At 37.6% G+C, this 24,015-nt stretch overlaps 2 protein-coding genes and 1 long non-coding RNA gene across 3 annotated transcripts in view; 2 read left to right on the top strand and 1 right to left on the bottom strand.

The window, feature by feature from the left end:
• The window catches only part of LOC116726052 (uncharacterized), a 591,833-nt gene that overhangs the window by 517,037 nt on the left and 50,781 nt on the right, over positions 1-24,015 (bottom strand). The window lies entirely within an intron of this gene.
• LOC116726036 (desmoglein-2-like) lies at positions 563-23,440 on the top strand. The gene is made up of 14 exons (XM_032572509.1): positions 563-706; positions 4,107-4,223; positions 4,584-4,739; positions 5,675-5,819; positions 6,031-6,185; positions 10,459-10,593; positions 11,046-11,228; positions 15,219-15,664; positions 15,754-15,896; positions 17,820-18,041; positions 19,267-19,509; positions 20,382-20,512; positions 20,694-20,975; positions 21,925-23,440. The coding sequence occupies exons 1-14, from the start codon at positions 662-664 to the stop codon at positions 22,984-22,986; spliced, it is 3,465 nt and encodes a 1,154-aa protein (XP_032428400.1). The 5' UTR covers positions 563-661; the 3' UTR covers positions 22,987-23,440.
• LOC116726069 (uncharacterized) lies at positions 6,192-9,665 on the top strand. Its single transcript, XR_004340528.1, has 2 exons — positions 6,192-7,722; positions 8,392-9,665. It is a non-coding gene; the product is annotated as an uncharacterized LOC116726069 (long non-coding RNA).

Raw genomic sequence — 24,015 nt, 5'->3', positions numbered from 1 at the left:
CCTATCTTGTTTCCTAATATGACCCTGCTTGTCAGTGTGCTCCTATGCTGCAATACAGTCACCTGGTTCAGCACAGCTTCAAGAAACTAACTACATTTTTGCCATTCTGTTGCTTTTGCTTTTACTGCAGCATATTCAGTCTCACAACAGAAAGGATAGATAGATAGATAGATAGATAGATAGATAGATAGATAGATAGATAGATGCCTCCACCTTTACGAAAAAAAAGTAACTGAAAAAGAAATGTTGGAAAGTTGAAATAAAAGTTATTTTTTATAAGTGTTAATAAAACAATGAGTAACCTGGTTTATTAGAGCTGAGATTAAAACAAAATGAGAGTTCCTAAGGTGACTCATTTTCTCCAGGAGCCCAGTTTTGGCCCCAGGCTGTTAAAGTTCTATGTGAGCCTCTCTGTCTGGGAATCTGCAATTAGCAGACTTCTGGAGAAGTCATGAAATGGCATGTTTGTTGTTCTCTCACGCCAGGATCAGATAACCCCACACCTACCTTAGCTTGTGTGGGGGCGTGGAAACCTTTTGGTACGGTGTGAAATCGTCCTTCCAGTTAAAGCGTCCTTCCTTAACCTGATCGGATCAGACAAACAACAAGCGCAAGCGGACTCTGTGGGCTTACTGGAACAACCTGACTTCTTCCATTTATCATGATTCGACTGGCCCGGTCATCATTGGTGTTATTTTTGTTTGGGGTGAGTTCAGATGCATTATGTGTATTTTAGAGATGCCTTGTAAAATTAAAAAACCCTGCTTCTCTCAGGTGGAAACCTGCAGCTTTAGTTTTTATTGCGCGCAAAGGGCGTGGGTCTGTATCAACAACACTCCACACTCTGACACGCAAAAGAAATTAAGTCTGTTTTTTATTTACTGATCTGAAAGAGGAAAAAAACCCGCTGACGGTCCTAAAACCTGACGAGATGGCATGAGCTGATTTACAGAATGATGGGTTCATTATTACTATTCACTTTGACGATGCTAGTTTGTAAGGCAGAGTATTGGGGCCATAAAAATAGATTAATGAATAAAACAAAATGAGAATAAATTCGTAATAATATGAGAATAAAGTAATATTTCGAGAGTAAAGTCAACATTAAGAGAATAAAGTCGCAATTACCTGAACAGTCATAATATGACAAGAATTCAGTAGTAGTATTATGACTTTGTTCTTGTAATATTATTGATTTATTCTAGCACATGTTTATTCTCGTAATTTTATGACTTTGATCTCGTAATTTTATGTTTTTATTGTCTTACTATACTCCTTCTTAGGTTCAAGCTTCTTGAAGTCTGAGACATCATTTTCAGGAGCAGGCTGTGTTCTGTAACTGCAAGTGACCTGGATTTAATTAAATGTTTCTATCTGTTGCATTACCTTTAAGCAACATCCTATAATAAATAAAAATTTGTTGTAATTATTTGTCATTTTGGTCTCAGAAAAACAGATTCATTGCAGAACAGAAACTTCGATGACCCAAAAACAAAAACGTAGTTACAATGTGAAAAGTTCATCCCTCTAGCTATGTTTTTCATATTAGAATGTCATGATCATGTTCCCAGTATAACAAAATAGTCCTGGAACCTTCAAAATATTTTTTATTTCATGTTTTTTTTCCGGCTTCAACTGTTTGGTTTGACTGTCAACAATGCTGCGTTTCCATTGTGTCATGACAATATAGCAACCAGACCTGGCTTCTACGGCAAGCTCTTGTAATGACATTACACCAGTTACTTGACTAGCAAAATAAATTAAAAAATTGGTGAAATTTTTATTTGCAGTGAAATTTCACCAACTAGCATTTTGTTTTGTACAGTTTAGTTAGACTCAATTCACTCTATTTTATGGCGCTAATTCACAACACATGTTCTCACAAGGCACTTTACAAATAGAGTCAGTACAGTCCTGTCATACAGACAGATTCCAAGCCAAGTCAGTAAATTAAAAATTTTTAATTGTCTCTAAAAGGGGACCCAAGTGCCCAGCATGGTCGGTCAAATGTGTGGTCACATGGTTGCAGAAGGTTTTTTTGCACAGATCCTTCAAAGTCCACAATACACCTCCCTCTGCAGTATACATCATGTGTTTTGTCATATATGTGGATTATAACAGTATAGTAAACACAGTGATCATGGTATAAAGCAACAATTATTACGAGTTCAGAGCAGGAGAAAATAATTATCAACGAGCTGGAGCATCTCATTTTATTTTCCATGTAGCTAAACATGTCTAAAAATAGAAGTATTCAGTAGAATGTTTGCCTGCTGCACTGCACCAGAACCGAGCAAGGGGAGTGCTTTGAGTGCTTTCCTAACAGCCATGACTGTTAGGATTTATTGTAATGTAATATTGTATGTATAAGTGTATTGGAATTAGGGCTTTTATATGAAATGCCTTGAGATAACATGCTGTGCTATAAGCAAACTGAATTGAATTCAGTTCAATTTAATTTAACTGATTTTACCCATTGGGCAGCATGGCTGTTATAGCTGCAATAAATACTTTATTACAGAATGAAATAAACAATAAAAACAATGTGTCTGAGTCAGACAACATTAATTTTCAAAGAAACCAAGAGTCAGTTTAGGCCTGTGGTATTTTGACTTTACAGCAGGAATGATTTATTTTAACCAAATCCTTCCAATAATTTTGAACATAGATCTCAGTGCTTTACACACAGAATACAATTTAAATACAGAAATACTACATTAATCCCAAATGATCCCAAATTGATTGTTGTTTTACATTTTCTAAGTTTCTTCAATTAATTGTTGTATAGATGCTGATGGTTGTGGGCAGGAAGCGCTATATCTTCTATAGCACTTACTATTACAGCAGATCTGAAGAAGCATCTGAAAGAAGACTGTTCTTGTATGAGAGTCTTGTGGTCAGGGCTGTCCGTAATGTTCTTTTTACACTCATTGGTTTGTAACATCTGGGACTATATTCTACATGAGCACTCATGGTACTTTTTCACAGGCTGTATTTGTTCTGAGACTTCCTTATTCAGAAGTCAGAGTCATCTGTCTCAGATTTATGTTAGTGCCTGTTTATGTTGAACAATGTGGTCTTGAACACTGATCAAAGAGGTCTGTGGCTGAAACATTGCATGCTGTGCCTCCCTGCGCAGCAGGGAATGGTGGGTGGAGCAAACTACCTGAATGTTCCAGGTCTTTGTTATAGAAAGCTGTCTGATGGAGTCTGCCATGACTGCTATTGCAAATGTTCTGAGTAGATTTGGCTTCAGTGAGAAAGATGCGTGCCTTTTTCAGCCATTTCCATTGTCATTGTTCCAGTCTCAGCTTTGCTTCTATTAGCTAATCAACATGAATCATAACCACTTGTTGATGAAAATAATAAAGTCAAGCTGACATCCTAACCAAAGAATTTCATTCAGTGTGCAAAAACTTTTACTTAAAATCTTGATCAGACACCCTGCAGAGGGTCAGAGCAACCTTTACCTGCTGAGGTCTTTTGGCCTGCAGGGGGTGCTGCTGAGGACCTTCTTTGGCTCTATGGTAGCTTCGGCCATCTACTACAGTGTAGCATGTTGCAGCAGCAAAAACATGTTACCTACAGTCAAGAGGAAAAAGTAAAAATAAAACTCACCAGAAAGGCCAGTTCCGTGCTAGGATACGACCCTGTGCAGTTGATGGAAAATCAGGAAGGAAAACAACTTTACATACAACCTTTCAGCCAAAGGCAACTCAAAGTGCTTATACATAACACAGAAGAACTTTAGTGGAAAATAACATTATGGGTGGACAAAGTCACCAATCCCATGCATAAAGCTTTTGCTGAACTGGAGATCTTCTTCAGTGACAGACTGCGACATCCTAGGGGTGTAAGGATCACTACTGTAGAAGCTATTGACTTTCTAACCATCACGTCTCTCAGCAAACTCACATACCTCCTGTTATTTGCATATTTTTTTTCCTGGTGAAGTGCGCCAACAAGTCCAGGCAGTATCATTCTGAGCTGTCAGTATAAGCAAAAAAATAAATAAATAAAAATCTAAAGACGGAGGACAAAGCTAAAAAGCCATTGCTTTTTATTGTTGGAAATAATTAATTGCTGTATTTTTCTTGTGTTCACAGATTCAGGCTATTGTTGTGGTAAGAACTCATCTGTTGCGACATAAAAGAGAGTGGGTTCTCCCTCCAGTACCTTTGACGGAAAATCAAGACTACACTCAAAAGGAATTTATTGCCAAGGTGAGAGACTCAAACATACCTCATTGATTCAGACATTTTGGTGTATCATGACAGAATCACAGGTAAATTAGATTTATTTATGTTGCTTTTGTTTTGTTGTTCAAGTTATAAAGAATGTTCTGTCTGGAAAGACAAAACAAGCACTGCTGCTGAGTGGACAGTGGTCCATTTTCAGCAGGTACAGTCATTAGGTGAACACAATGTCACTCCTGACTCAAAACAGTCGTTATTAGTTAAATAATGACTGAGATGGATGGAAGGGTAGATACTGGGTCAAGTTAGCTCCTGCTGTGTTAACATGCAGAGCCATTTGTTCTGCTTTTCAGCGCAGTGAAATCATTGAGTCTGCTTCTGTTTCAGATCCGATCAGACCGACAGATTGGAACAAATGTTATTTACTCCTTAGAGGGTGTCGGGGCAAACCAGTATCCTTTTCATGTGTTCGTTGTTGACCCTCTTAATGGAAATGTTCGAGTGACCAGAAAGCTTGACAGGGAGGACATTCCCCTATACAAAGTAAGTTTCCAGCTGTAATTTGAAATAATCTGTGTGAAATGTGAACAAAAAAACTTACATGATTTCCAGATACAGTACAACAAGAGACAGTAATCAGCTTTAACTGAACTATTTACCCTCATTACATGCACTGGTATTCCCACATAACATAGATGACACATGATTAAAATTTGTATTTTATACTAAGTTAGTGTTTGGGGCTTGAATGACCTGAGCGCTTAGAATTACAGCAGATATGAAGAATGTCTGACAGAGCATGATTGCTAAGATGTTTCTGAGCTTCTGCAACAATATACATAAAAATCATGAAGATTATCACTGTTCAGCTTTCATTTTTTCATATGGTGTCCTGTTTGAAAGGATCAATTCTGGAATGTTTTCTAACATGACAGTAAAAAAAAGATGAATAAAAAGTGACACTTTTTCATTCTTGCTTTAGAGATGTTCTAGTGGGCTGTAAATTTACACATTTTCATATCATGTGCTTAAAAGTTTCAGCCAACAGATTTGACCATAAATAGAAAACTGTCTCTATTTAAAGTTTTGAGGGAGCATTTTAGCATTAAAATGCTCCCTCAAAACTTTAAATAGAGACTGCTGCATAGCAGCTTGTCTGTTGAAACATTTCAGTTGTTGGCAGTGCATAAAGGGTTTTGACACATAAAAAGTGAAGGAGCTGTGTTCACCACCACCACTCCCACAGCTGCTTCTGTGAAACAGCACTGTCCCCTGGATGTGTACAACTGCAAGGAAGTCAACTAAATTTTGTGCACCCTCTGCTGAACACACACGTTACTACTTTCTTTAGTTTGTTAGTTTTGTTTCCTCTCATTTGTGAACGTGGAAGTTCTGAAACAGGGAACTGATTTCAACTCTGAATATCTTTGTTTTCTAAGTATGACAAAGACAACAAGACTCTGATTCATCTGTTTTAGCTTGCTGGTTTTGCTAAATTCCCAAATGGCACTGAAGCAGAGGCAAAAATTGACCTGCAAATTAAGGTCGTAGATGAGAATGACAACACTCCGACATTTGAGTCATCGGTGCTGACAGCTGAGGTGGATGAGCTTACTCCTAAAGGTCAGTATGACACATATAAAAACTCATAAAACAATAAAAACGTCAAATGGAATTGGAAACATGATGCACTTTTGAATCAGTGTTTTAAATCCATTTTAAATGTATTATTATTATTACACTAAAGCCATTTATTATGGTCAACTTTTGTACTAAATATCATCAAAAGTAACCATTTTTGTCACTTTGGTTTTATTTAAAACTGTTTTTACAGGGACTTCAGTTATCACAATTAGTGCCACTGATAAAGATGATAACACGACGGATCATGCTAAGATCGCCTACTTCATCAAACACCAGGAACCTCGTGATTATTTCACCATGACCAAAGATGGCATAATCTCTGTCAACAATGTCTTGGACAGAGAAGTATGAACTCCACCAACAGCTGCCTTTGTTTCCTGTTATTTTGATATTTTACGGATGTGGCGTGTATGTTTGTGTGTACGGTAAACATAATAGACTTTTAGCAGGGGAAATATATTTGTTTCAAAATCTAAGACTTTATGATTAGTACCAGAACAGCTGCTTTGATATAGGAAAACATTTCCCTGATTGCTGCTCACATGGGACTCGGCATTGACCAGGGATCAGTCTCAGAAGGTCTGCCATCCTCTCTTGATTCTGTTGGACAGCTTTCTGCAGCTGATTCCATACATTTTCACATCAGATTTGTTTAATTTCTGAATGACTTCACATGTCACAAAAGTCTTTTTACTTTGGATCCCATTTGACTTTTGCCCCTTTTCAACCGGCTCGGCTCGGGTTCAGCTCACTTTCAGAGCTTTTCCACCGGCTTTTTTTCGGGGCTGGCCCTGCTTTTTAGGGCCCTCCTTCGGAGCAGGTCCAGCCGGGCCGGTGTTCTGACTATCAGTGCTACCTCGTCAGATTTTCCTACCGTAGCACGGATAGATAGCTAAGTCTATCTGTCGGTGCTTTTTATTAGAATTAAACAGACAAATAAAGATCACCGCAACTCTGTTTTGCACATTAATACGTTGTATGTCTGTTATCAAATGCAGCGCAGCCACAGCGTGTCCACCGAACTGCGCATGTCACTGTGCTCCTGAAATGATAGGATATGCTTACACTAACAACACACCTCTATTACACAGCTTCAATCTCACATAGTATCGCTACCAACGTCTATTTAGCAAAGTTTAATAAAAATGAGAGTGTAATTAAACTAAAAATATTTTAAAATATAGGGACAAAATAACTCACAAAACAACGTATTTTGTCCTGATTAAACGCCAAACAACGACTTGTTTATAGTATTAACGACTTTGCAGACGTCAAACTAAAGTCATTTATAAATATATTAACTAAAAACATGAAGTAATACAGCAGTTTAACGAAAACCATGTATAAAATAAATTAAATAAAGCTTACCATAATCTTCGATGAAATAAAACACGAGATACTTCCACAGGTAGGACGTATTTATAAGAAATCTTTTTTTAAATTTTTTTATAAGAAATCTGCTGTGTAAGCAGTATATGCCGTAGCGTCGATGTGCGCATGCGGATTACCACAAGGTAGGACGAATTTATGGTTAGCACAGATGAACTGGTTTCGTGGGTGACGCAAGCTTCGCTCCTGCTCACTGATTGGCTGTGGGCGTGGACAGACGGGGCAGCAAAGAGAGAAGAAAAACGAAGGCGCGACTTTTCAAACTCGCTACAATACGGAAGTGATGGAAGATACAAACAAGCCGTGAACTAAGAGATTCTTTGCTTCGGATTTCAATATTCAGCGGCAGCTCGATGGAGCAGTGAGGAATGAGTCGTTTTTGTTAATGTAGTGGAGAGATTGGAAAGCCTCGTTAGCCGCCTCGGAGCCCCACGCAGCCCCACGGTGAACACCGACTCAGATGCAGCTAATGCCGCTGCTGATCTCCAGCCAGGTGAGCAGTTTGTAAATCTGTCTGCTTTTTACTATATCTAAGGTTGCCTACATACAGTCATGGAAGACATTTGAAAAACAAAGTCTGCTGTATTTTTATTGCTCAAACACAACATGCGCATTTTCTGAAGATACTCAGTTGCACATTCCTCAGTTATAAATAACTGTCAATATTGTACAGCATGTTGCCTTCATTTGGTTTTTATGTCTTTGCGTGAATCTACATGCTTCGATTGTTTCTCATTTTACTGTTGTTGCATTGGAGTTTCCCCCATTGTGAGATAATAAAACATGTTATATGATATCCTATTATTGTATTGTAAAATGGCTACATATCAGTTATGTAAACGGTTATGAACTATTAATTGTAGAGGACATAAAAGTAAACAATAAACTTGAAAAAAACGATAGTTGTATTTTATCCATGACTGTATGTCTGCATAAGTCTAAAACTTACAAGTAATTATGTTTTGTCTTAAATTTACAAAACTATTGCAGTTACTTATAATTCTCTATGTCTGGATGGTAAAAAAAAAATGTTTGCATTTATATAAAGAAACGTCTGTTTTAAATAATTCCTTCTGTGTATGTAACTTCCACATTAGTAACTGTGTTATTTATCTACATTTATGTGCTACAAGCTATAACATGTCATGTAAACTTTTCCCAGGGAACAGAAGAAGAGGAACATGGTTGACATGATGGAGAACGATGAGAACTGTCAGAACAACTGGATCTCATTCAGGAGGAAGCAGCTACCAGCAGAGATGGCAGCGCTCCATGGAGAGGGTAGAGGCAAACAGAAGAAAAATAAAAGCTGTTGTGTCTCAATGAACAAAGTCTCTTTTGTTATATTCTCTCCACACATTATTGTACATACTGTAGTTTGTTTGGCATCAAGCTCCTAATATAATCCTCCCAAAATGTGAGGGACTTTAGACAGAGTGAAAATAACATTATATTATGTAAATTTGTCATTGACACTTAACATTGTAGATTACCAATGAAGGTATCTAAAAGTGAAACATTATTCAGCAAACCAAACATTTTGACATTATTATCAGGGTTGCTATTAACAAGAACCCAAAATACAAATCATGTTTGTTCATTTCTATGTTGTACAACATCCTTATATCCACTCTGTGTTCAGCTGACTTACTGGAGAATCTTCAATGTAAGAAAGTGAGAAAATGTGTCCAAAACCTCTAACCTTAATTAGTGATAAACAAGATTGAGTTTAAACTTTTAAGCCCCCGATCAATTTTTAGTGACCAAAATGTGAAAACATGAAGGTTTGATTAAAACTACAACCAGTCAGATTAGAAGGAATACAGCTTTATTTGTTCTCAGTATAACTTGAACATCAGATGAATTATAATTAAACATATTGAAGTTAAAAACAACAGATTGCTAAGGCACTTCAACTCTGTGAGAACATCAGCCACATTTTTTAAGTTAGAAATGTTTCATCAGCACATTGAGCTCATGTGATTCCTGCTCCAGAAAGGTGAAGGTCTCTGGACATCCTGAAGGTAAACACTGACGGACAGTCAGGAAGACGGAAACTGATGAGACATCCTACAACTCAGAGGCTGCAGGAAGAATGATGGTCTGTGGCGGCAGTTCACCAACATCTGAAAACACATTGAATTATATTATGAATGAATTCTGACACTATTACGTTATTTGCAACATCCTGACTAACATTAGCGCATGTATATTTGGCACTATTACAAGTTTTATAGTAGTTTAATACAAAAATCGTCGTTAGCTCACCTGCACAGTCAGAGCCACCTGCTTTTGTTCTGCTACAAGGCGGAGACCAGCTGTCCTCCTCCTCGCCACATCGCAGCTTTCCTCCCACTTCGCATTTTCTTGAAGTCTCAGAAAAATCATAATCTGACTATAAAAAATAGCTCAGCTCTCTCTTCTTCTTTTGTATCAGAAAAACAAAAGCACAGCACATGACTCCTGGAGGCGGGGCGCTATACCCCCCCACAGCCAGGAGGCAGCACCCTGCTTCAGAGCCCAGTTGGGCCGATGGAAAAGCGGTCACTCCGAAATAGAGCCGAGCCGAGCTGCTGAAGTAGAGCCGGGGCACCTTTCTGAACCAACTTCTGAGGAAGTTGGTTCCTCAGATCTGGAACCAACTTCCTTTAAAGCCTGAGATGTGCAGAAACCAGGGGCGATTCTAGGATCTGACCTTTAGGGGTGCTTAGCCCCCAGCTGGGCTAAGACCCATGAGAAGATATTCGTTGGTGCGATTTTCTAAATCTAACCGTCTATTTACATACATTCACAAACAAAATTAAGAGACATGTCAGTAATTCATAGAACAAAAGAACAATGTTCATTTTACTCAAACATATACTTGTACAGTAAAGAATAAAATCAGAGAAAGTGATTTTTTTCCCCGAGGTGTATAAACTCAGTTTGAAACAGAATCTCAAGACCACATCATACCTGCCAACATCTGCTAACATTAATGAGACACTAGCAGCTGTGGAGAGACACAGTCCTCGTGTGGTCTGCTCTCCCGGAAATTAAAATAAAATCTACTCAAAACTATGCATTTCCAGTCATTTGAAGAACATTTGACTGAATATTATATATATATAATATATATATATAATATTTTTTTTGTATGGCACTTTGGATTGCCTTGTGTATACATGGTGCTATAAAAATAAATACATTTGATTTGTTAGTGTAACAATAAATTATATTTTTCTTTCAGAAAGAAAAAACAGTCCTGCTGACAGTGACTGGCCAAGATATGTATGGTGCATCAGGGGGACACATTGCAACAGCCACTGTCACTATCAACATTCGGGATGTGAATGACAACCCCCCAACTTTGGAAAAAGAAGCAGTAAATATTTCATTTAGTTTTTATCATTTATATTGGAACAGTTAGAACATGTTGCTATTGAGGTTTTCAGATGTTATAAATAGTTGTGGAGTGGACAGCAGTATTGATGTTACTGCCTCTATGTGGTTCAGTAACAAAATATTTCCTCCTTTAATGTCAGGCTTCTTACAGTCAGTGGGACCATGACCACCTTCTTCCTGTTAGCATTTGGGACAGCAACACCTAAACAGATGGGTTCACTCTAAGAACATGATGATTTTTGATATTTTAGGACAGTTATTTGTTATCAATCGTCTTCTGTGACAATAACTGAAAATCTAAGCCAACATTTTTTGTTCACATATTCAAGTCAAAGAATTTCTGATTAAGAAATGTTCTGTTTAAATCAATATTACTGGATTACTGTATAAATATTACCGGATAAAAACATGTTTTACTCTTTTTTTTAACAGTATGAAGGAGACATTGAAGAGAACACATCAGGTGTTGAAGTGATGAGGATCAAAGCACAGGATCTGGACATTGATATTGACAACTGGGAAGCTGTTTTTGAAATCATCCAAGGCAATGAAGATGGATATTTCAGCATAAAAACTGATCCCGTCACCAACGAGGGCATCCTGTTTCTTGAAAAGGTATCATACATTTTTTATCCAGAGGATAAACAGTTGAGGCCAAAACTATTCACAACCCTGAGGAATTAAAAGTTGTTGTTTTTTTATTTGACTGGGATGTTTCTTGTGAATGGAAATAACTTTAGTGTTTTGGAGTAACCCAGCCAGAGTAAAGACATGAAGCTAATAGAGAATCAGGAGGGAGCTAAAGGTTTGGAGAGCCAATAAAGATTTCATTGTCTTATTGGCCACCTTTTATAGACTGATATGAATTATTTTTTAAGATACTTTTTTCATAAAATGTCAATATCTACATTGATATTCTGTTTACATTGTTTTTGGATTCTGGTCTCATTTCCTGTCAAGGACAAACTTATTTGTTAAATGAAAATCATATTTTACCCAAATTTGCTAGTTATATAAATAATTTTGGGCATAACTAAAAATGCCCATAATAATGCTTCATTCACGAGTATGCGTCCCCTTTCAAGACAAACACAAATTCCTGACTCACTGCAACATATCACCATTCACAGCACACACTCGGATACGTTTGACAAACATGTCATGCTACCATGTTTGTCTCTAAACTGAGTATATTTCTATATATTACTGGTAAAACCATTGAGTGATCACACAACTACTTTTGTTTTCTACTAAGTCACTTTTATTTCTCCCAAAGACAAAATTAATGATGTATTTGAAACATAATTTCTCTAAATGTAGCTACCAAACGAAACGTTATTCTGTATGTCACGTGTCTATTGTTGCGTACCGCTACTCTCACCCTTGCTTGTTCTTCTTCTTTTGACTGGTTACGGGAGTCATATTGATGTCAGCTGTTTTGTTTACATATTGATGTAAACAAAAGGATGTAAACAAAAGGAAAACAGAAAAGAAACAAAACGGTCACCCAACGGAACACACAGTGTGGTGGGGGCTTACATGTCCGATCAGCGCTCCTCAACCAGCTGACATCCGTTGAGAAGGGCAAGCCTGTACGATCCTTCGTCCGTCAGACAATAGTTTGTCTGTTCAATAGTTTTTTTTTCTTAATATATATAGTTTTTCTCTTTTCCTAAAAATGCACCACTTGTGATTTTGTAGGTACAGGGCCGGTCCAAGCCTCCATGGGGCCCTAAGCAAAATGTGGTTTTGGGGCCCTCTAGTTCTGCTAACAATGTGGACCAGCTGCAATCAGCAGTCCGATCATTAGATCATTCACAAACCTACTATAAACTTATTGCATCTCTGGCAGTGCTGTTTACATTATGTACATGTATAATGTAGGATACATTTATTGGCCAACCGATTTATCGACCAGTTGATTTCTGGGTGCCGATTTCCTTAATTTTGGGGGATCATGATCAGCTGATACTTACATGTGAAGCCCTTCACATGATCTTATCTTCATCAGCAAAGGTTTATAAATCATCTCTGTCCTCTTCTGCTCTGCAGTGAGAGGTTTGGCTGACAGACCGACCCACCAGGTCAGGTCTGAATGTTTCCTGTTAACAATATTCACCCCGTTGTTGCCAACCCACCAACTTTTTTGCTATATTTAGCAAGATTTCAGACAAAAAAAAATTCATATCAGCCAAAATCAAAATCAGCAGGTCAGGCTTTTTAAAGATCGGTAACCAGGGATCGGCCAGAAAACTGCAATCGGTGCAGCTCTACACACATATTCATGACATTCTTTGATTAAATTAATTTTTCTTAAGCATTACTCTAATAGCTAAACATTTAATTTATTCCAGGTGAGTCTTTCTCCCCTGAGAATGTGGAATGGTACTGGACTGATTCTGAGCCTTCAAATGATTTTAACAGAAGTTTCACATAACTTAGAAGTTGATGTAAAAATAATGTTCGTTTTAGCCACAAAATGATTTTGCTCAGCAGCAAACAACATTTCCCCAACTGCAGCATAGAGTATCTCTTCAATGTAGCAGCTATGTAGCCTGACGTAATAACATTTTGCTAGACAATGTCAAACATTGAGAAGTTTTAATTATTGTTATCAAATGTTATCAAACATTATCAAACATGGTGTTTTGAAGCTAAAAATACGTCAGAAATATACAGAGCCAACCATGAGAATCAATTCATTTAAAGTTTAAACTCAGTTTCAGACAAACACAAAGACCCTTGCATAAATGTTTGGCTGTTGAACTGAACCGTTCCAGGCCGCTATCAAGCAAATTTTCTATTAGCAGCTTTACAAATATTTTACATTACATTACATTACACGAAGCTGAAGTTGGTTTCCAATTCTAGCTTCTGATTCGGGAAATGGCTAAAGGGCGATTTAGAATAATTATAACCATGTTTGGGATTCGTGAAACCTTTTTCTGATTTGTGAAACTTCACTTCACTTAGCAGACCGCTGCAGAAGATCTTTCCTTCCAACAGCCATCACCATCTACAATAACTATTTGAAGAATTAATGAGTTACACCAACATTTAATTTCCCATTGGGATAAATAGAGGTTTTGAATTAGAATTGAATTTGAATTAGAAAAAAATGCATGTAACAAGTGTGAATAGTAATCTAAACTTTAGCGAAGTTTTACAAATCACATAAAGGTTTCACAAATCCCAAACATGGATTAAAATATTCTGCTATTAGAGCAGAATAATATAGTCCAGCTTAGAAGTGTCTAGGTGTTGTGGTTTTGGAATTAGAGCAGTTCTAATATGAGCTAGATGCAAAAAAGGGTAAAAATGGCATTTTATTGAAGTTTCACAAGTCAGAAAAAGGTTTCATAAATCCCAAACATGGTTCTAAATATTCTGCTACTAGTTGAGAATAATCTAGTCCAGGTTTGAATAGTCTAGGTGTTGTGGTTTTGGAATTTGAGCAGTTATACTATGACAGAGATCCAAAAAAAAAGTAGTGAAATCAACCTTCATTGAAGTTTCACAAATCAGAAAAAGGTTTCACAAATCACGATCATGGTTGTAAATATGCTGCGTTTAGAGCAGAATAATGCAGTCCAGGTTTGAAGAGTCTAGGTGTTGTAGTTTTTAAACTAGAGTCGATTAAAGATGCAGAAGGTAGTGAAAAATTAGGTGGAATCGCCCTTTAGCTATTTCTCGAATCGGAAGCTGGAATCACGGAAGCTCATGATACATGCGAAGCGTGAGGTACCTACTGCGGCCACCAGGGGGCCCCAAAGAGCAATTTATTTATTTCTTTTTATCCATAAAATAATGATGTCTACATACATTATCAAATATATATTATTGTAAAAACAAATCAGTTCACAGTGAAATTGTGTGTTTTTAATATTATAATGACACAGAAATTATTACTAAAAAAAGAAAAAAAAATCAGCTCTACTGAGGGGACCCCAGTGGCCCTGGGGCCTTAAGCGACTGGTTAGTTTGCTTATGCCTTGGGCCGGCCCTAAAAATCCTCTAACGTCCAGCCAGTTTTTCCAAAAAATCAAAACAAAAGAAAACAAACTTCATCCCGGCCAAAACATCCGACGCTCCCCTCTGGGTGAATCCTTGGAACTCTTGTTCCTTCCAGAGCCTTTCTCCATCGTACTTTAAGTTATTTTTTCTTAACAAAAACTCCGCTGCTGCAGCAGCTTCAAACACGCCACGCATTACTCATCAATCTCAGGTGTGTCACCATCCCAGCTAAAAACACTGGGGCTGGCTGTGCCTCCCACCCCAACCCCCACCAGTGAACCGTCAAAGGTGCCAAAATAAAAACAACAAACCAACAATCAGGAGATGGAAGCAAATGTGAGCATGTAACACTATACCCAGTTCATTAAAGGCGGTCAGTCACTGATCAGGTTACAATAACTGTGCTTGCAAAAGAAAATCCTGTTTTTATTGAGTGACTCTGTTTAATAGAAGCTTAAATTCTTACACAAATACTAATGCACATAGATTTTAAAGAATCATAACTGTATAAGTCTCAACTGACAAGAAAATATAGTTTATCCACACATGCAGCTGAATGAATAAGTTTTTATTTTTCTGTTCCTTTTACAGCCTGTTGACTTTGAGGATGTAAAAGACATGAATCTGGCACTAGCAGTGAGGAACAAAGCTCCACTGGTTGATGGATCTGGTTCAGCTGGTGGAGCTAATATAGGTTTTGGAGGAGGAGCCGGTGGTGCCGGCGGTGCCGGTGGTGCCGGTGGGTCCAGCGGTGCCAGTGGGTCCAGCGGTGCCAGTGGCAGTGGTGCCACTGGTGCCAGTGGTGCCAGTGGTGCCAGTGGTGCCAGTGGTGCTAGCGGGGCTGGTGGTGCCTGGGGTAGCAAATTTAAAACCTATCCAATAAAAATCAATGTAAAAAACCAACCAGAAGGACCACATTTTGAACCCAAAGTCAAATCTATCCCCATCAAGGAGGGAACACCCATCGACGTGAATAAAGTGATTGCCAGATATCCTGCAATCGATAAAGATACTGGGAAACCAGCAGAGGATGTCAAGTAAGTGTATACACAAGCACAAAGCTTATAAATTTTAAATTACAGCTTCAATTTTATTTTATAAAATGTTTTCTGTTTATGATGCATAGATATTTAAAAGGCTCAGACCCTCAGAACTGGCTCAGCATTGACCCCAAGACAGCTGAAATCAAACTGAACAAGGTGCCTGACAGGGAATCCCCATTCCTGGTCAATGGGATGTACATGGCTGAAATACTCTGCATCACCGAAGGTACTGTTTTATTATTTAAGGTTTATCATTTTAGGACACAATTTTAGAACTAAGTTGGAATTCCAGAATATACCTGTTCCCTTGCTCCTTTAAACTGAGATGAGAAAAATATCTAATTATGAAATATCTACCCACTGTAAGTTTAAATTGTCATGATGACGTTAATTGCAGCATTATATCTTATTCAAGTTCAACAGGCAGAAAGTAGTAAGAATCCTTTCCATCTTCCTATCGTAGCAGTTCTGTTACGGTGTTTTCACGCCTGAGCTGTTCATTGAAATTAAAATAAATTCTAGTTTATTTCTCCTCTTCTTCTGGTTTACTTTTTGGTGTAAATACCAGCACAGCAAATCGTTGTGGTGTGTGAAACCAGAGCAACGATACCGAGACCGTTTGGAAGACCGTTTGGAAGAGGTGGACTCAGTATTTGAGAAACGATTGCTTCCTGGAGGCGTGGACTCTGTTCAAGTTTTCAGTTTTACCCTGTTACTAACATTTGTCCATGACGTATGTAATGCGCCAGTTCAACGCTAAGAAGCTTATCGGAAATTGCCTGCACTGTGAACAACCATCCTTGACTGCAAAGAGAGAAGAGCCGATCCGAAAGAAACGGCTGACGATGTTAGTTCAGTTTTCGGTAGCGTGACTTGCTCAGACTGAACGACTTAGTTCACTTCTTCTGCTGCCATTGTGAAAACTACAGGCAGACTACAATTCTAAAACAGTGCAGAAAATCGATATCATTGTTCACAACTTCTCTTTCTGTTCTTTGGTTAGCCCGGTAGAAAATCTACCAGAGGAATCCACTTCAACAGGAGAAAGTCCAGTCAGACCACTGAAGTGCTATTAGGATTGAGTGGAATTGTGTAGGAAGGCAAATGGCCAAGCTGACCTCCACTAGTGTTTTTAGGGAAAACATTAAAAACTCCAATAGCAGAAAAGAGTTGACTCAGTTGTCTGATAAACCTGCTACAGCCAGGTTTATGAGACAAAATAAAGGATCACAAAATAGGATATTAATTAATAAGGGATTTAAAGATAGGCATCTTCTGGTCAATAATCCACATTTATTTTTTTTTTACTTTTATATTATTTTTATAATTCTTTTAGTAAATTATAAACGAAAAAAGGTTGGTTGTTAAATGACGTGTTTACACATTCAGTGAGGTAATAATGGTAATAATAGACAGCTATAGAAACGTGTGTTTAACTACAACTCTGCTTCCTGGTCTGGACCTTGGGTTAATAGTTTTAAAGTAAAGAATCGTTTGCATTGTGTTGTTGACTTCCCAGAAATCCCTCATATTGAGTGTACATGCAGCCACAGTGGAGAAGAAATACTCCACTTTAACAGGGAGAAACCTTTTTATTTTAGACATAATGGTTGATCTCTACGTCAGCTAATGATTTCTTTCATTCCTACCTTCTGCTGCTGATTTTGTTACCATCGCAATATGGGCTAATAAATAAATTTAACATATAATGTGTGTGTGTGTGTTTTTTTTTTTTTTTTGCAAGATCCACATAAACAGCAGAAAAGTAGATGGTGAAATCTTCAAACATTCCTAATTGATATATATATATAACTGACAGTATCATTTGTGTGTGTGTTTAAGATAAATTAAGGTAAATAAGTAAAAAAAAAAATACATATTTACATATTACATGGTCCTATTTTACTAACTAAAGATTCTAACTTTGTGTCTAGTTGTTCTTCAGACTCCATTTACTTTTCTGAAAAAATAAAAAACAGAAATCAGGAAACACTACAATGCCAGTAAATAAACACATGGAAAATGTTCCTTTAATGTGGAAAAATATGACATTATTTAAAGGACAAAAACTGTCTCCTTAACTGTGTTACTGAGAAAAAGGGGCAAACTAATACTTGAATGATTAACTGTTTTTGCTTTATGATTACAGGAATGCCAAGTAAAACAGCGACTGGCACGGTAGCCATCCAGGTGGAGGATCTCAATGACCACTGCCCTGAGCTGACCAGTAACTTCATGCCTGTGTGCAAATCCAACAAGAGGATCATTGTTAATGCCAAAGATGAAGATGCATTTCCTAATGGCCCACCTTTTAAGTTTTCCATTCTCCCTGGGAGCACAACAGTAGATTGGAAAATGATGCCTTATAATGGTAAGATAATGTATGAAGCTACATAATTTGTAAAGAAAATTTAAATCCTGCAAATATTAATAAAAATCACATTATGTTATGTTTTTATAAATTTCATGTTCCCCATGACAGGACTTTCATAAAAGTAACAACATAGAAAACATGTTTTTCATGAGTGACTTCTTTTCAACTGATAATAGTAGGATTAGGGCTTTGACAAAAGAAAAGACTGCAGGGATTGCATGTTGGCATTGTTGAAAACAAAGTAACATAATTTCAGATGTTTGAATGCTGAGTTATGACGTAGATGGTAAATACTAAAGAGAAAAGGCTGCAGGTGGTATGTAATGTAGTCAGTGTTCCCAGCAAGTTCCCAGCAGTAGTTCCCACTTCTTTTACCACCTTTGTGCCCAGACTTTGGTCTAGACACACATACCTATGTGTGTTTTCATGATTACAGACAAATAAACACACAAATATCAGACAGATGTGTCTGATAACAAATCTGTTAGGGTGATGGCAAGGAGGCCTCCCAACCTCAAAGCTCATCACTCTGTGCTTTATTTTGAATAATTTTAGTAAGGATTTAACAGTGTAACGATTTGATTGTAGTGGCAACAAAGATTTTTTCCACTGAGTTTAAAAAAAAGGCTTTTATAAAAACTGATCCTCTGTTTGTAGAGTTTTATTATTTATTAAGAGCTCCTGTCTCATTTCCAGTCAGAAACAAATGTCTGTTTTGAAAGAAGATAATTTTGAACCTATATTAGCCAGAGGTGTTAATCATTTGGGTTGAACTTTACAGACTTTCTGTTACTCAGACGATAAGCTCAATCCCCCTACATGTTTTTGTTGACATCCTTCTGGACTTTTTCTCTCTAATTGGGTTTGGAGACTCTCAGATGCATCACTGCAAATGATCCTTTTCAGTCCCACTTTTCCCCTGAGAGGCAGGTTTTTGTTGACTCAGTTAAAATATACTTTATTACCTTCTAAGTGATTTTACAAAACTATGCTAAAAAAGCTATGCATTTAACATGTGTAACTGACTGCTGCTGAACTTTGGCAAATGGGAAGAAATAAATTGTATTTAAAACAATGTTTGAAATTTGACTTTGTGTGTCATTAACTCACTAACTAAATGTTCTTCAAATGTATATGTCTGTTAGGCTCTTTGCACTTGACTAAAGATAAATTAGAATGTGAAAGTTTTAATAATGCATGTGAAATATGTTGTATTTGACAGATACTGCAGTAGTTCTGACGACATCTGATGATGTGCGGCCTGCCCACAGCGATCTGATGCTTGTGGTGGAAGACCAACAGAAACTCTCCTGTCCAAAACCACAAAAACTGACAGTCTTTTTCTGTGACTGTACGGAAATAGATGACTGTTCAAACAAAGAAGCCATTAAACGGATTGGGTCAAAACCAGCATTAGGACCTGCAGGCATCGGACTTCTTTTTCTGGGAGTTTTGGCCATACTACGTGAGTGTAACTCAGTACTTATTTCATTGAAAGATTGATGATGAGCTTTGGCCTTGCTTAAGAGGCAGATGTGAGATGGTCAGAGAGAACTCACACTGCTTAGCTCTAATTAGCTCTGAGCTGAAGAAACTTCATGAAGTCAAGTTTTTTATATAGCCCCTTTCTCATATTAAAATCCCATGGTGCTTCGAAAAGACAAGGCATGAGAATGAAAACATGACTGAGAAAAAAAAACAAATGAAATGATAAAGATAATTCCATTCAGTGTCAGTGTCAATTTATTTATAATGAACTTTAGAAACTGCTATGAAAATGCTCTGTAGTGTTCATAAAACCACAGATAAAAACACATACGAACAATAACAAATTAAAACAGACAGAACAAGTAAATTACAATGTCAGGAGCAATTAGGAGCAGTGATGGCAAATGGCCGGTCTCCTCTGCTTTTCAGCCTGGTATTCATGATCCTTTGAATAAAGTAAATCCTACATTGTCTATTATTGTGTAGAGGATCTGGCAAACTGTTGAAACAGGATGTTTGTAGTTTAGAACTAGCTGATCTGATGATATTACCTGCAGTGTCAGCAACAGCTGATGTAAGAATGTATATATTTGGCAAAATAGCACTGGTGAAACCTCTTAATAAGTAAGATAGAGGAAAGCTTAATGCTAATTGTTGGATATGTGCACTGCTGAGACTACACTTCACAGTAATATGTCCTGGGTTACACCATCTGTTGTTGACAGCCGCTCCTCTTTTAATCGCTGTCTGCTTGTATCGTAGGAAAGCCTGGCAGAGAGATGCTGAAGTCAGAGACATGAGCATACTGTTGGTATACTCTTAATTGAATTATATACTTTTGTCTTTCAGTTATTCCCTTTTTGATGATACTGGTCCAGTGTGGGAATCCGTCAGCCTATAGCGACATGTTTGCTAAGATGCCTTATGAAACAAAACAACATCTCATTGCATACGACATTGAGGGCCAAGGAGAACTAATGGTGAGACAAACATGTTTACAAGCTTGACTTGACTTTTGAGAGCAGCACACTTGTTGTACCTAGTATTTGTTTGTTTTCAAAAGACATTTATTGGAAAGTTGTATATTGAGCTTCTGACCTAATTTGACAAAAATATACAAAGATTTTGTGCTAAAAAATATGCATCCTTGACCCTTTATAGGAAAGTGCGTTCAAAAATCTTCCTTTACAAAGTCAAAAATCTGACGTTGACTTTGTACAAATGGTACAAAGTTCAGGTTTTGGAATGGAGCAGTCTGTTGCTTCCATGTACCAAGGTGCTTCAAGTGAGTACAGAGACGGACTGTTGGGGATGTCTCATTGGGAGAAAAGTGGCTCTCACTTTGAGTCTGAAGGCGGACAGTCAAGAGGAGGAGCTGCAACAGAATGTTTCAATGGCATGTCGTTGCCAGACAGCTACCTGAGAGGATACTACAACAACAAGGTGAGAAATCAATGTTCACAGAAATTTTTAATCATTTGCATTTCAGCAGGACAAATGTAAAGGCAAATATCTGCAATCCTTCCTGTTCATGGTCCAACATTTGCTACTCTTGCAATACTAATGTTTCCCATCATCTTTTCTCTCCGTTTTGTACATTGCACTGTACATGAAGTTCAGCACTTTTATTAGTTGAGAACAGAATTAACCAGAGGATATTTATGAACAAACTCTGCATCACAGGCCTTATTGTTGAGAGCATTTTGAGGCCTATATAATGGCATCAAAAACAGAATTTGTTATAATAATCAGGTTGAGCTTAGTGATTTGCTACCATGTCAAGTATTTTTTTTATTCCTTAATACATCCTTTAGTCAAATAGACAAAAGTAAGAGCAGGTAAACAGAGTAATGATCCACTTGTTCTGAAAGTCAGAATTTAGACCTGGGAATACCAAGTTCCTCTTAACAGTGTTGCAGTTTTAGATCAGGGGGATCTTCTAATCAGAGTAACTATTAAGAAAGCTTTTAGCAGTGAACGCTTTTTATTCGTCCAAAGAGTGAACGCACTGATTAAGTGACAATTACAAAGTAGTTATGCAAGAGCGTGTAGGCTGGGATCATCAGACCTTTCAATACAGAATTCCTGGAGTTTCACTTCATTTTTAAAATGAAAATTATTTGAATACTTCTCATTCTTTTAATGCTGGTAAAATCTGCATTGACATTATGTTTTTTTTAACCATGCTGCCTATACACACATTTTTCATTACAGTTCCATCCTCCAAGCATCCTCTCTCTTTCTTTCTCTCTCTCTCTCTCTCTCTCTTTCCTACTCTTTTGATTATTAAAGGGTTTCATAATTTGGTTAATATGCAGACCTTGAAGTCAGGATTGTTTTTTCATTTTTATATTGTTAATGTGAAAACAAATAAACTCTTAATTTCCTACAGCTTGCTAGTGGAGATGAGAAGATTGTGCAAAAAGATCACATGTTGGTGTTTGACTATGAAGGCACTGGCTCCTCTGCTGGCTCCGTTGGCTGCTGCAGCAATTTTCAACAAGACTATGACCTGGAGTTCCTTGATAATCTTGGACCAAGCTTTAAAACACTTGCTGAGATATGTGGAGGTAAAAAAGTCCAAACTGAGACAACAAAGGTGGACACTCCTCTACCTAATCCTTCTGTAAATAACATTCAAGTGTCAGTACCAAAGTTGGTGACAAGACAAGAGATGTCCTTGCCATCCAAAGTGCAGCCAGCTAAGTCCACAACTGAGCAGACTTTAATCAGTAAAACTAGTAAAACAACTGAGCATGCTAAAATAAGGGAGAGCAAGGCCACAGTGAGGGAAGGGATGACCTCAGTGCAAACAGGGAAGGCACAGAACCAGATGCTAGTTTTAAACCAACAACAACCTGTCTATTTCACCACTGCGCCCATGTTGCAGCCCATACAATATGTTGTTCAGCAGCCACTTCAGAATGCCATGATACTAGCTGAAACACCTGGCCCTAACATTCAGCACATGGTAATGGTTAATGGCACTGACTTTGGCTCTTCCCAGGGAGTTATTGTTCAAGGCCAAACAATGATGCCTAGTGCCCAACCCCAGAGCCTTGGGGCAGTTCTGGTGGACAGCAATGGGATCCAAGGAACCACTGGCAACATGGTCCACTCAGGAAACTTCTCTGGCGCCCAAAATATGATGGTTGTTGAAGGCCAGGTCCCCGTAGGAACAGTGAAAGTATTAAATGGGAATGAGGCTAGGCTCATTCAAGGTGGTACAATGCTAAATGACCTGTCAGGATATCAGACAATGCTGAAGATTGGGGAGTCAAGCAGCATAGGGCAGCAGCTTCAGGATGGAAGAGGTGTCTTCCAAACAGCTGAAGTCGCTGGGGTTCAAAACCTTCATGACCTCAGTGCTGGGGAGTCCAGTTGCTCTAAGAGTCGCACCTCTTCCAACACACTCAGTACAACCCGTACTATTCATAAAACTGTTGTGCAATAGTCAGGAGAACTAAGATATAATGCATGTAAGGTGGTCAACAGACAAGTAGGGTATGGTCTATGGTGATGGGAGCTCATATGTAAGCCATATGTTAAGGTCAAAAGCTCTGCAGTTAGTATTTGAATTTATGCCCTTTAAATTTAGCTAAAATACCATAATCTTAACCTCTAAATTTTCACTACCTAAATTAGATAATTGATTGTAGTTAGAAGGTTCTGCCATTGCACTCGACTTCTCCTAACCTAAATTAAATGGGACCAATAGAGGTATCTGTATTGGTAAGGCCTCATTCAAGGTGGTACAATGCCTGTAAACCTTTACATCTATAAAATCAAAATCAAAAATAAACCTTGGTCTTTTAAATCTTGCACCATTATTGCATAGCTAACAGTAACAGTGATGGAAATTCTCTTTTGTATGATGCTGAAAATAATGGCAACAGCAAAGACAAAAAGCCGATCCCATCTGGTTTATAGATAGATAGATAGATAGATAGATAGATAGATAGATAGATAGATAGATAGATAGATAGATAGATAGCATTTCATTGTCATTGAACAGGATTCAACGAAATTTCTATTGCATTATCCCAACATGTAGAGCACATTATATTCATTTGCTGCAATTATTGGCTTGTGTTTTTGTTTGTTAGCGTAATGCTGTCTGGGACATCTTATCTGTCTACAAATATCCATGCTGTGTTTCTGTAAACTGGTCCAGGGATGAGATAATTCTGTCTTACACACACACTCACACTTTTTTTCATTAAGAACACTGAATATTTTGTCTGGTTTCAGATTTATGTTTTATGTTTATTAATCAGTACCATTCTGTTAGTTGGTTAAATTCTTTTTCTTATTAAACAGTCTAAATGCTAGAATTAGGGGTGTTCTCTTGTGGTTATAATCTGTTTATAAATGTTGAGACTTCAAATAAAGAAATATATGCTTGTCATTCTGTAAACATTGTATGCAGCAAAAGAACAAGTTTGATAATAAAAATGGTTTACTGTTCAATTTTGTTTATGTT

This window comes from Xiphophorus hellerii, chromosome 9 (genome assembly GCF_003331165.1).
Source record: "Xiphophorus hellerii strain 12219 chromosome 9, Xiphophorus_hellerii-4.1, whole genome shotgun sequence".
Lineage (NCBI taxonomy): Eukaryota > Metazoa > Chordata > Actinopteri > Cyprinodontiformes > Poeciliidae > Xiphophorus > Xiphophorus hellerii.
This window is presented reverse-complemented; position numbering and strand designations above follow the sequence as displayed.